Here is a 13,375-nt window from a genome sequence, read left to right as displayed (position 1 = left end):
AATAACCAGTAAGAACACAGTAACGTTGACATTACTCCTTTCCACCCCTGTGGCGGGAATCATCCTCTCTCTCTTGCCTCTCTCCCGCACATGGGGAGGTGTGCTGCGTACGGGCTGCGTTAAATAGAACGCGTCTAACGAAAACACTCTGCTGTTGAGTGCAGAAATGCATTGGCGTCTACGGGGAAATGTATGTGCAACAGAAATACATATACGTTACATTGAGGACTTTGTTAAATCAACGTTCATTATGTGGAGGTTCAACTGTACTACCAGATAGACAGTGCATTTTGCTGTTTACCCGGTGTAGCTGCACTTGAGCCAGCACTCCTTGCTTCTCCTTTTTCTTCATCAAAAGGGTCTAGGGGCTGCAAGGCTCGCAAGAGGCCACCGCCCCTGAGCAGGGAGGCTTCTAGCCACAGGCCGACTTCTGCCTCACAGGGCTGTATTGGAGGCCCGCATGCCTGATGATGTGCATGTAGTCCGAGGAAGTATGCCAAGGTTCGCTCGGTGTCCACCAGGGGAGACGACAGGGTCGACAGGTCAACGGAGAGCAGGGCCTCGTGGTCATACTGAATCCAAATAAGACACAGATTTGGCATGCTTTACTTGGTTCCTCGAAGGATGTACATTTTGGCATAAGTGACTGATATGAGCTTCCACATGTCATGTTTAGAGCCTGAAGTTTTTGGGAAATATTTTTATTTTAAATTCGGGGGTAAAAATCTGGTAAATAAGCATGTGCTCTAAATTCATGCGAATTCTAGTGAAAAAACTTCCAGCGTGCTAAATTATAAATAATAAATAAATAAATAAATAATAAAAAAATATAAAAAATAGATACATATAGATATATATACAAATAGATCTTGATAGAACAGAAGATGATTTCATATGGCAGAATCGTGACAATGGGAGACAATCACGACATCTGATACCGGAGAGATCGCCGTGGATAGGTAAAACTAAGCCGCGCCGAGGCGGAAATCGCTTAGTCCGATTTCGGGGAGATAGCTTCGAATGAATAAACCGCGACGATGAAGCAGAATGGCGACGTGCAATTCCGGGGAGATTGTCGCAGATATCTCGGAATGAATCGAGACGTTCGACTATGGGGAGATCGCCGTGGATATCTCGGAATGAAACGGGAGCGCCTCAATTGTTGGGTTTCAGTTTTACCCCGCGTACTGAACGCACCCCCTTCATGTCGCGATATAATTGGGTAAAAGATATGCGTCTTATATGCGAATAAATACAGTATCAGTCTTTCTTCTCGGACCGCCCCGCCGCATTTTAATGCGCAGTTGAATGTCAGCAAGTTGAACAGCACTTAGAATTACCACTGCAACCTCAACAAAACAATCCTCTCACTTTGTGGCGTACAAGTTGGCAACAGAAGTGCCCACTCCTGGGAACATAATAGCTGAAATATATATTTTTGTACCAGCGATTTCAGGATGCTTGAATTGCTTTCAGTTAGCACCAACATGGTCACAAATTGTCGCCTGTCACCAGAGTGTATTGTTTCTGCACGGAAGCGGGTAATGCCTGTTAGTGTGCTTCATTTTCTTCATTAAAAACAAAATGTTCGTGTTTTTTGTCTACTGTATTATTCAATCTGTATTCGAATTCGATCCGAAATTATCTGTATTCGATTCGGATTCGATTTGAGCTTGGAAATCACTATTCGCACAGCCCCAATTTATTAGTAAAATAATACTTTGTGTTTGTTATTTCCAGCTGTGCCAAAGTTTACAACCAGTGCCGTACTCTTGTGCACTCGTGCAATGCTGTTCATAGGGCCCTAAGGGTAAGGCCCTTCGTTTTCCGCGATTCCGTGATTCCACGAAATTTGGAATTAATCGCGGAATCCTTCATTTGGCACAGAGTTTCACGGAATCATTTATTTTTAAGGGAGTGTGGACAGGTCTCAAATTCGAATCGAATATCAATCATTCGAAGTATACGATTCGCGAATCGAAATACCCAATATTCGGGTTTCCGGATAATTTGACTATTCGCCGAATACGAACGACGCCTCCCGAAAGTGGGCTTCACCTGACGCTTCCCTGCACGAGGTGAAGCCGCCCCTACAAAATTGAAGCCTGCTTTACGAAATAGTTTATGCTGCAGGACAAAACAGACAGATTGTAGTTTAGCTTAGGATAACATTAGCCCAAGTTTATTGTGTATTCTTCACTTGAGGAATGGGCGGCGTCCCTCCCGTATGCAGTTTAGCGGTAGCAGTGAGGGATTTTGATTTGATATCTGGGAGGTTGCCTTCAAGAAGTTAAGGCTTTTAAATAATGGCTACAGCCCAAGAAGAAAAAGGGGTGTACTAAAAATGTAACTTCGTTCCCAGAGTTCCTACAAACTCTGTAGATACTGAAAGATCTTTCAGCAGGTATAAAATGATTTCAGGCAACAGACCGCATCAGATGAGAACACAAGATATCATGTATGTAATGCTGAGCCACAACAGTGCTTTGAATCTGTAATTTTATAACATATTTTTTGTTCCCACATTATCCAAGAAAAGAAAGTGTCTCCCATTTCAAGCAGCTATTGACTGCTCGCCGCGGAAAATCGCAGAATTTAAAAGTCAGTGCCGCGGAATTTTGAATTTGCCGCAGCAGAAAACAGAGGGCCTTAGGTATTGTTATCAATAAATACATAAACTCACGTCAATAAAATTGCCAATCAAAAACGATGTCAACATTTCTTTGGCTTCTTTGGAATGATTAGCTCCTTCAAAAGCTTGAGTAGCGTCACGTCCTGGAATGAGAGGGACACCTAATAGCAATCGCATCACCTGGAAAGTAAAACAAAGGGTACATGGGGTACCAACGTACCAGCATATCTCAACAGTACATCAGCACCACAGGGAGCGCCTGTCTTAAACTCGTGCAGGTCGTACACCTTTCCCTTGATGACCACCCAAAGCCCTCCGTCTTTGGTATGGTTCTCCAAGTCGGCTTTCCTGTACGTTAGCACATCTTCCGACGTCTTCTGACACGGTGACGGTGTCCTCATGTTTCCTGTGGCAACGATTTTTTTTTTAGTAATTGGCACTCCAATGAGAAGAATTCAGCGAGGCTTCTGCATAACTAGGGCCTGACTTTTTCGGGTTATATTTTCCAGCGAAATCGGGGAGGGGTAACTATCGGGTTATATTTTGGTGGATTTGATGGATTATAATTAGGGCCTGACTTTTTCGGGTTTTATTTTTGGCAAAATTCGGGGGGTAAATATCGGGTGATATTTTTCATTCGAAAATTCGGGTGTATTCGGGTTAAATCCCGTTACGGCACATTCTGTTGCCAGGAATTCGGGTGTATTCGGGTGATTTTTTTTTGTTTAATAAAAATTTGTCTTAACATGGAACTAATGTTTAGCAATGTTATCAAACTTTATTTTAATGCATGCTTATGAGTGTGCCACGCGACCCAGATGTTTTTGGGTAGATTCGGGTTAAGCCCAAAGTTTACAGATTTCGTTCGGGGGGTAAATATCGGGCGGATACGGGTTTAACCCTAAAAAGTCAGGCCCTAATTATAATTCGGGTGGAATCGGGTTGGATCAGGCATAAACCTTTGGTTTACTTGGCATGATACACATGACACACCAGTAGGCAGAGTATCAATATTTAGTCTGTGCATCTAAGGGGCAGCAGGGTCTCTGTTTTGACAGTTTGTATTAGCATATTTATGCATTTACAACACAGGTTCCAAAGTTGCGATGACTTCGGATTCCCCCTGTTCCAGCAGTTTTCGGGGAAACACCCGGTTAAAACCTGTTTCTCCTGATTAGAATCGGGAGGTAAATATCTGGCATGATCGGGTATAACCCTAAAAAGCCAGGTCCTACGCGTAACATACCCGCAATACCCGGCCAGGACAGGTCCTCATTATCTTCCAGCTCCCAGCCTGGAGCCAAGCGATTGAAGCAGTCAAGAGCGTCAAGCAGTGGCGTAAGAACGAGCGCTACTGCAGATCGCTGGATCAGTTCTGGCACAAATGCCTCGAGGAGCAGTAGAGACACGAGGAGTTCCGGCAGAAGGATCCCTGTTATGTCGGACTCCAGGACGGAAGCTGCAAGCGCAAACCGGTGTGGAGAGAGAGAACCCAATATGGATGCCACTGAGAGGCAGTCCTCAACATGTGATGCCATAAGTGAGACATATTTTCGCAGGAGCGAAACTGCTCCCAGAACTTCAGGGCCTGCGGGGAAATGCGAACAATGTCGGTGTCAACTTTCACATCACAAGACCCTTTCCTCTGGTGCTGTCCATGCTAGGGCATACCATGATTGGAGACAGATGACTTTTTCTCATCTTTGGGGTACAGTTTGCCCAGCAACAAACGTTGGAATCTTAGAAGCAAATCAAGAGATGCAGACTTTTCTTGGCGGTCTGTCTCGGGCTTTGAGAGACCCTGCGACTGTAGCTGACTGGAGTTTTCGGGGAATATGCTTTGCAATTTAGACATTGTTTGCATTGCAATGTTTCTGAAAACAGAAAAGTTTATGCATTGTTAGACAAAGATGTTAAGCACCGTCAGCAGCAACGTCTGAGTCGCGTAGCAACTGACAGGCTTGCAAACTGTTCCCTTACGAGACCGTTTTCCCCCATACCAACACAAAGACTGTGCAACTCTTTCACAGTTTGAAAGATTGCTATGTGCTTGCTAGATGCTGTGCTTGGTGACACTGAGTTACCTTAAAACTTAAGATGCTACTTAAGATGCTGCTTAAGATGAATCTAGGAGTGCAGGCTTGCTTTCAGTTCTCAATGAAGCAGACTGTCAAAAATATATACCTAGGCGAATATATATTCAAAAATATGTTCGCCTAAGATTCCAATTACCGATCCAATCCAAGTGCACAATGCAAAATGGCGATTTTGAAGTGACTAAGCTAGTGGTGGTGGTGCCTCTCCACAAGTGTTTTGGTCCGGAAAATCGAGCATTCAGACTTCGATCTGTCCGGAAAAACAAATGTCCGGAAAAATGCATGTATGTAAAAACACAGATGCAAAATGTATTAATCCTATGGCGGAAGTCACTGTTCCTCGTGGGAGTCCGAAGTATCGAACGAGTCTGACATATTGGTCGGCTACTAGTGGTGTGAACGCGAAGCAGATGACCTCGGAACAATCGCTTGTGCTGCGCTTCCGTTCATGTGCTTGGCTTACATCATGGTGATAGCTTCAGAGGGAGTATGAATCTCTAAAACTCGTTTATTTAATATGCAAGCTGTTTTCGGAACAGAAACTTGGCAAAGTCGACGGTGAAGCGGCGACAAACATTACTGTATAGGTTTTGGGAGTAAAAGCGTGTTTTACCAGATTTAACTCTAGAACAGGAGACCCTAAGTATACAGTCTTCTTTTCTACACCTCTGAATAGCTTTACACTATGCAACAATTATCACTAACAACACAACAAAACATTCGCGACTCCGAGCTTGGGATCAGTGATTTATTCAGATGCCCCCCCTTACGCACCCCTGAAAAACATCTCACCTGAGCAGCTGTTTAATCAAATGAAGCAATGGAATAGCAGAAGATGCATCATCAGATGCTACTTGTGTGCGCTTTGTTTCTGATTCTAATAGTGCCTGATCTGACATGAGTTGCTCCGCACTCGTGGTCATCTCTTTAGAAATTTCTCCATTCAGCACAACCTTCTCCTGCAAAAATTAATTAATTGTCACTTAATTAATTGAAAAAATTAATTGTCACAGCAATGAAAATAAGTGGTAGCACAGAGAGGAAACACTAGGAGGCCTAACCTGAAGGTCATCCAAGTCTTGTATTTCAACTTTTATAGCTGTATGAAGGGATGATTCTAGACCTCCATCAGCCATGAGGCTTCCCACCAGCAGATCTGTCATAAATCTTCGTCCAGTACATGTAGACGAGGACGCATCCATTCCTTGAGAAGCCACGCATCAAATGAATGCGTTATCATTTTTCAGCACATTCAAATGCGAAAGACTAATGCCCCATTTCCATTTAGGGATTATTTCCCACTGGGTCCTCTGTCTCATATATAATCTATGTGTTATGTATCTTTGCTAGAAAAGAAATAAAACTAAACCAAACCATGCTAGGACTGCTAACATATTCGATCTACTGGAACACCAGGTGAGTTTTTTGAGACGGTGAACACAGAGAGGTGTCAGACAACAGAAGGTGAGGTGTGTGCCGTGCTGGATAGTAATTATTTATGCTAACATACTGCAGCAATCTCTTGGTTGGTTCAAGAAGGTACAAGAAGATTGCTGCAAAGGCAGCAGCAAGACACAGCGACACACGAACACGAAATAGCCTTCAGTACCATTTCTTGCCGGGCTGTGTTACTATGGTAACAGGGTAAACACCTTATCGCAAACTAACTAGGTATCTGCCATATGCACTCAGCTTGTGTGCTACAACATGCCAACCTCTTCCTACTCTGATATGACGTGCTGATATGAATGTTCTGAAAAAATGTCTCACCTGAGCTTAACAGGAGCATGGACAAGGCTCGTGCCCTTTCATCTGCCGTAGGTAACAGAAAGCCCCACGACACCTGCAGGGCCTGTTGCGCAGCTCTCTGGATAGTGCTCAGAACACCCGAACCACTTGCTAACGTCACAACACGCTGCTTCAGTGAACCCAGGAGCCTAGAGTCTGAACTCAAGCCCAGCTGCTCGGGATAAACTCCATTCGTGATGGCCACGTGAATCTGAAATATACGGGGATAAAAAAAAATATTGCTCGAATCGAAGGTTTACCCCCTTTCACGATGTACCTGAAGCTGCAGCAGATGAAGTGTAGCCACAGCTATACACTCTTTCTCCTGTGGAGGCGGCGGCCACGCCACTTCGACTCCTTCGCACGACTGCACAAGGAGTTCGTCTATCTGCTCCAGAGTCTCTTTGCAGACGTCCACAACAAAGGGTACCCTGAGAGGTACTGAATACCTCTCCACAGCAGTCCACATCAACGTCTGTACGTAATGAGGTTACTTCCAACACCAGACTTGGAAAAGAGTGCGCACTTAATCACAAGACAAAATCGAGTACCTGGGCGGGTCCGCAAGCAACTCCAACGATAGGCTTCGTGCACGGTACGCTGATGACATATGGGGACCGTCCAAAGTTTGGGTGGCGTCCCAACTGTCCCCGCTCGTTGCACCCCCATGTGTAGACGTGTCCTTCTTGAGTGAGCGCTGCCACGTGTCCAAGTCCGACCGCTAGGTTCACCACGTGTTGGTTGGCGAGGGCGACGACGACCTTTGGAAGGTCAACGTGTTCATCTGTCGCATGGCCGAGGCGATGACCCTCACCCATTCCCCTTGAAAGAAAATGTGAAGTATGTATGTACATGTTTATACTTAGAGCCTTAAGTTTTCGGGAAATATTTTTTCCTACATTCGGGGGTAAAAATCGAGCAAATAAACGTGTGCACTAAATTCATGCAAATTCGGGTGAAAAGACTTCCAGTATGCTAAATTCGGGGAGAAATCGGGCTCAGTTATTCAAACTAACTGTAGAGGTTTGGTACAAACGGTGATGTAACTGCATTTTTCTGCCAAACAAGTGAGTTAGTGCATTCCTACAGACATCCCAGTGAGGGCAATTTGCCGGGTAAAAATCGGGTTTCACCCTAAAGAGGCAACCTTCAATTCGGGGTGCAACTTCGGGGAAGAATCGGGTACAACCCTAAATGATGTGTAAATGCTAGAACTTTCTAGCGCAAGTTAAATAAAAATATCAACAAATTTAGTGTTAGACAATTGGAACGTGTGCTTCACTTTCTCGTGATGAACAACAACTTTATATTGTGATTACTCAGGCAGATATTTCCAACCGCAGATTGTAAGAACACAAGGTATTGAAGCAACAAACTGAGTACAAGAAAAAGACACAGACAGAGTAGACAGGGAAAAGCGCTCACTACCGAGACTTTATTAACAAGGAAACGAGGTTTTTTCCATGTTCTATCCTACCCCCCATTCACTCTCGCTTTTTAAAAGCGTGTGTTACATATCATGCAATTTGTGTTCTCTTTCTGATAATGCTATCGACGATTCCCTGTGCGTCTGACTAGGTAGTCAACATTTTCTGTGATTAAATATTCCTATCCTCGGCTCACAGTTCCTCCTTCAACTAGTAGAACAGTAGGTGAATAGTTTCATGTCATTTCATGTTCATTTCATTTCATTTTCTTATTCATTTCATTTATATGTTATTACAGGTACTTGTAAAGTACATTACATGAGGAAGACAGGATACAACAGGAGTTGGCACTTGGCAAGGCAGGAGTTGGAACTCAAGTAATAGGACAAATAATTCATTAATATCTAGTTCTGCTGTGTCTGGTTGTTTCAAATGTGCAAAATGGTCATCACTGCATGACTGAATCATTTCACAGAGGGTATACCCCCTTCAAGTTCAAGTGCAGAAGTGCCCAAAACACCATCACAGTGTAGCACCTAACCATCATTTCTACAACACGTTGGCGAGTTCATGGTCTTGCCCTAAATGTGTCAATATCTTAGTATCCAACCGTTCTGTCTCCAATGTGATAAACAGTTCATCAATTTTTGACTATCTCTGTTACCAGTGCACCGTAATACAGACTTGCACTGCTCAAAACCGGCCTGATTTTGTCAGACTCACTTGTCATGTTAGCAGTCGTGTCAGATTGCTCGTTGATAAGCTTTCGAAATATTTAAACTACCGAAAAATGCTTGCCAAAAATAATTATTCACCTTCACTCAGCTTCAGACTGAATACCCACTATTCACAGGAGCCCACTTTTTGTGTCTATTTTTATTTTATAGATTTTATTTTGTGCACTTATTGAGTAGGCTGAGTGAGCAGTCTTACCAGGCATACACTGTTCCACCACGAGAAAGTGCCATGCTGAACTGCGAACCGCAGAACACTCTGGCTATGGTGGTGCCTTGGAATTCGTCGACAAGCTTGGGAACCTTACACCCGTCCACGTCTCCACGACCTAGCTTACCGTAGTCTCCGTCACCCCATGAAAACACCATTCCTGTTGATTGTTGAAGGATGTCAAAGCACGAACAAGCTGACATGTGACTCACAGAAACAAATATACAGTCGCCATCCGATTTTTCGGACTCGGCGGGGATCGCGCAAGAGTCCGAATAATCGAGCAGTCCGAAAAAACGGATTTTGCTTCAAAATAAACTTTACTAAGCCCTAGTAGGCTGGAAAAAATTGTCGATGCTTTCCTAACGCGCTCCCAGCTCTGCCTGATAACATCAGCTTCTAATTCCCGAAGCGACATTTCGTCACTGTAAGTACACTGACAGAGGCACCGCCGTCATCAAGTCCGCAAGTCGGCTTCACCTAACGCATGCGTGCTTTAGGTGAAGCTCGCTTTACAGCGCTGTCGCGCGACTCGCGGGCGGACAGCACGTGCTGGGCCGTTGGCCAAAAACGAAGACGCAAAAGCACTACGACAGACCTTTTCTACTCAGAGGAATGGAAAATCAACAATCATCGCTGCCTATTTTTTTTTTCTTCAATATTCTAGTTGGTTGATTTCTTTTGATACGAATTTCAGATGATACCAATGTTTTCCGTCACCCCATGAGAGAAATTCGCGGGTTGGGCAAACAAGAGTCCGAAATATCGAGCGACGGATCTGCACGACGTCCGAAATTTTGGCGTTCTTATACATCATCTCAATGGGACCCGAGGCCGTTCCGCAAACGAATCCGAATAATCGAGCATGTCTGAAAAATCGGTCGGCGACTGTATACCAACAAATAATACAATACCTACCTGCACATGAGTAGCAACAAAAAATAGCCATTGGACTGTGCATACCAATAATAATTCAAACAAAGAAAGGTACGATGGAAATTGATGTTCTGAGGCTGGGACACAGAATAAGGAACAAACACACAAAGCCTCAAGTGCCTAAAAAGGTAGAGCCCTGGACCGGTAGTCCAGAAGATGTTGGTTCGAGTCCTACAGCTGGCTAACCTTTTCAGCGACTTCCTTCTTTCAAAGGAAGGCACAAAGAGGCAAGACAAACAATACAAATGAAATTTTTTGAGTAGATCTGATAAGAAACATTAAGGAGAAGTTGGGCCAGTTGGTACATACTTCGTGAAGCGCAGCAACACGTAACGCGGCCCCTTTTGTGCGTTATCTGTCTACATGACTTATTACGAAGTATGATAAGTAACAGCATGCAAAAACTCAATGGATGTAAAATTATAATGGGCTTTACTAGCCATGGTTTGCATTGCTTCTAGAGTGTTTAAACATGGCCCAGGCAAAACGTACTTTAAAACTGTGGTGGCGACTGCTGTGTGATTATGAATATTTACACATTTCCAAGACTAGCAAATATTTAAAATGAAAGAGAGTACTATGAATAAGCATTTCTGTCTTGCTGAAGATTACCAAACTTTCCAGACTTGTCCAGGAAATCAGTGACATCATCATTGTGATGCTTTTGGTTTCGGGTCGCGCAACAAGAAGCCCTCCCTAATTCGGGGAGAAATCGTGTTTTACCCCTAATCACAAAATGTGCAATATGCGGGTAAACTCGGGGAAGAATCGGGTAAAAAAAAAAAAAAAACCTCAAACTCCAGTTATATTTGTGTGAGGGTTATGCATTGTGTTCAACATTGGGTGAGATTGACATCTACAGACTGTAGAAGTCGATGGCAATGCCCAACTAACCCCAACAACACCGAATATCCTCTAGATGTACAAATAATGTCCTAACGGATCTGTATGTCCGATGGATGTCTGAGCGATATCCACTGGACGTACGAATTCGTTAGGACATTATTCGTACATCCAGAGGACACTATTCGGTGTTGTAGGGGAACTTTTCAGACGGCACTCCTTCTGCTCTGTACTGACCTGAATCTGTAACGGCCAACGTCTGGGCATCACCGCTTCCACAGGCAACGTCCATGACACGGTGTCCCACGAGGCCGCTGACTAAAACAGGAATGTTCTGGTCTTCGCTGCTGCCTGCAAGATGAACAATTACAAACGCGAGTAATATTTTACACGACCGACGTAAGGTGTAACGACGACAATAAATCGAGGCAACTGATCCGCTTACCGATTCCGAGACGACCGTAATTCCCCTTGCCCCACGTGTAAAGCTCTCCTGCCTGCGTTATGGCAGCGCTGTATTCACTGCCGCAGGCAATATGGGTGACACACTTGCCACTCAGAGCTTGAATCAGCGTTGGTTCCTCTTTGTTGCTGCAAAGACAAAGAAAGGACATGGTACCCTGATCATCGTGCTGGAAATGCAGCAGCTTTGTGCAGCGTGATGGACCTTTCTCACGCACGCCTTGTATCCTGGCGGCTCTCCTGCAATCCACGCTCGGCGCGTGCCCAAACAAGTCCACGAGGGTCGCACAAAGGACCAAAACCGGTCCGGTGCGGTCACCCCATTGGTCCCCACTTCTGTCGTTCCCATGCTGCGCCATCTAGAATACCTTTTTCATTCTTTGCACACCACACACGTTCCCTCATGCACGTTTCGACGCTACCATTGACCGTTAAGAGGTTCGTGTTACGCGCATCATATTCACTTATGCCGAGACGCCGAATTGTATGCTTTCTTTTCAGCCCGTCTCTCTTGCACATTGTGTATTAAAGCTTCATTGCTGGTTCATGAGTCTGTCGTGTGTTCTTCTCGTCCTGTGTTCTCCCTCAAACGGAAGGCAATGTTAACATCAAGTCAACACCGGCTAGCTTGACTACTCCTGTTATGTTCATCGACAAGCATTCCTAGTTTCGTTGAAACCCGTCCCCTTCCTTTCTCCCTCACGCCCTCATTGTGATTAAAACAGTTTTATTGTAGTACTACAGTAGAATCTCGATGATAGGATCAAGGATGATACGAATTTCGGGATGGTACGAATTGTTTTCTGGTCCTGGCCGAAATGCCTTTTCTTCCCATGTACTAGAGTTCGGATGATACGAACGTGTTATCTTGCCTGTACGGATGATACGAACGAGCGGAGGGTGCAACAGAGGTCGTTCCCCCGTGACACAAGAACACACAATCATTTTTTCTTTTGAAAAGGGAGGGAGATCCTCACCATCCTCACCAGGAACCCCCTTACATCATGTTGCGCAACCCAAACAATGACTCTCCCTTTGGTGGTGGTGGTGGAGATAAGATCAAAGGGATTACACGGCCCGGAACCTTATCACCTTATCTCTGTTGTGACCTTTTTTACCCCCCTTGCTACAATAAACCGCAACCCATGTAAAAAAATGCACTGGCGGAAAACAGCGACCAGAACACGTGGAGGGAACATATCAGGACAACTTCTTATGCGTCAACATTTCCCCAAGTCGGCTTCACCTAACGCATGCGTGCTTTAGGTGAAGCTCACTTCAGAACACTGTCGCGTGACTTGAGGGTGGAAAGCACGTGCTGGGCCTTTTGAGTCATCTCGCGAATTTGGGCAGCGTGGGCCAAAACGGAGACACAAAAGCGTTACGACTGACCTCTTTCACTGACAGTAATGGAAAATGAACAGTCACTGTCTATTTTCTTGCCTCAATTTTTATTTTGGTTTAATTCAGTTGATACGCATTTCAGATGATACAAATTTTTTGCGCTACCCCGTGAGACTTGTATCATCGAGATTCTACTGTGTAATAAATGTTTCAGTTGATTGTGACCGATTGTATTTGTTCTCTCCTCGTTATCCTGTCTTTTCTATTGTGCTTTTTATTCTTATGGTGTCTTGTGTTTTGAAGAACACGTAGTAATTAGTAGTAGCAATTATAATTAGAGGTAGGTGAATTTTCAAAATTTTCAATACAGATCCAACAACAAAAATTAAATATTTGTACAGTCAAACTCCTTTATAGCGAACACCTTTTTAACGAAAATACCACTACAGCGAATTTTTTTGTGGTCCCGCTGGAGCCCTATAGGTCCAATTATGGAGATTCTTTTTAACGAAAATACTTTTACTGCAAATTTTTTTCCCTGTCCTTGAGTTTCGTTGTAAAGGAGTTTCACTGTATTAGATTCCAAATCTACGTACGCGATACTCACTAATATTTAGAGCCTGAAGTTTTAGGGTTTTACCCGATTCTTCCCCAAATTTGCACCCCGAATTGAAGGCTGACACTTTAGGGTGAAACCCGATTTTTACCCGGCAAATTGCCTTCACTGGGACATCTGAAGGAATGCAATAACTTACTTGTTTGGCAGCAAACGCAGTTACATCACTGTTTGTACAAAATCAGTACAGTTCGTGTGTAATAGAGCCCGATTTCTGCCCAAATTTAGTGTACTGGAAGTTTTTTTCACCCAAATTCGCATGAATTTAGTGCACACGTTTATTTAC

At 44.1% G+C, this 13,375-nt stretch overlaps 1 protein-coding gene across 3 annotated transcripts in view; it reads right to left on the bottom strand.

Annotated features, from left to right (window-relative positions):
• Positions 1-13,375, bottom strand: part of LOC135394746 (E3 ubiquitin-protein ligase HERC2-like) — a 71,151-nt gene that overhangs the window by 49,754 nt on the left and 8,022 nt on the right. For all 3 annotated transcript variants that reach the window (XM_064625663.1, XM_064625665.1, XM_064625664.1), the window contains exons 12-24: positions 11,113-11,258; positions 10,905-11,018; positions 8,877-9,048; positions 7,068-7,338; positions 6,794-6,991; positions 6,499-6,727; positions 5,790-5,932; positions 5,521-5,687; positions 4,304-4,506; positions 3,879-4,220; positions 2,853-3,038; positions 2,684-2,775; positions 302-572 (exon numbers count right to left, since the gene is read on the bottom strand). In XM_064625663.1, coding sequence (XP_064481733.1) covers positions 302-572; positions 2,684-2,775; positions 2,853-3,038; positions 3,879-4,220; positions 4,304-4,506; positions 5,521-5,687; positions 5,790-5,932; positions 6,499-6,727; positions 6,794-6,991; positions 7,068-7,338; positions 8,877-9,048; positions 10,905-11,018; positions 11,113-11,258 — 2,534 coding nt within the window. The remainder of the gene's footprint in view (positions 1-301; positions 573-2,683; positions 2,776-2,852; positions 3,039-3,878; positions 4,221-4,303; positions 4,507-5,520; positions 5,688-5,789; positions 5,933-6,498; positions 6,728-6,793; positions 6,992-7,067; positions 7,339-8,876; positions 9,049-10,904; positions 11,019-11,112; positions 11,259-13,375) is intronic.

This window comes from Ornithodoros turicata, chromosome 5 (assembly GCF_037126465.1).
Source record: "Ornithodoros turicata isolate Travis chromosome 5, ASM3712646v1, whole genome shotgun sequence".
Taxonomy (NCBI): Eukaryota; Metazoa; Arthropoda; class Arachnida; order Ixodida; family Argasidae; genus Ornithodoros; species Ornithodoros turicata.
The sequence above is the reverse complement of the archived record's forward strand: the minus strand, read 5'-3'. Positions and strand labels throughout refer to the sequence as shown.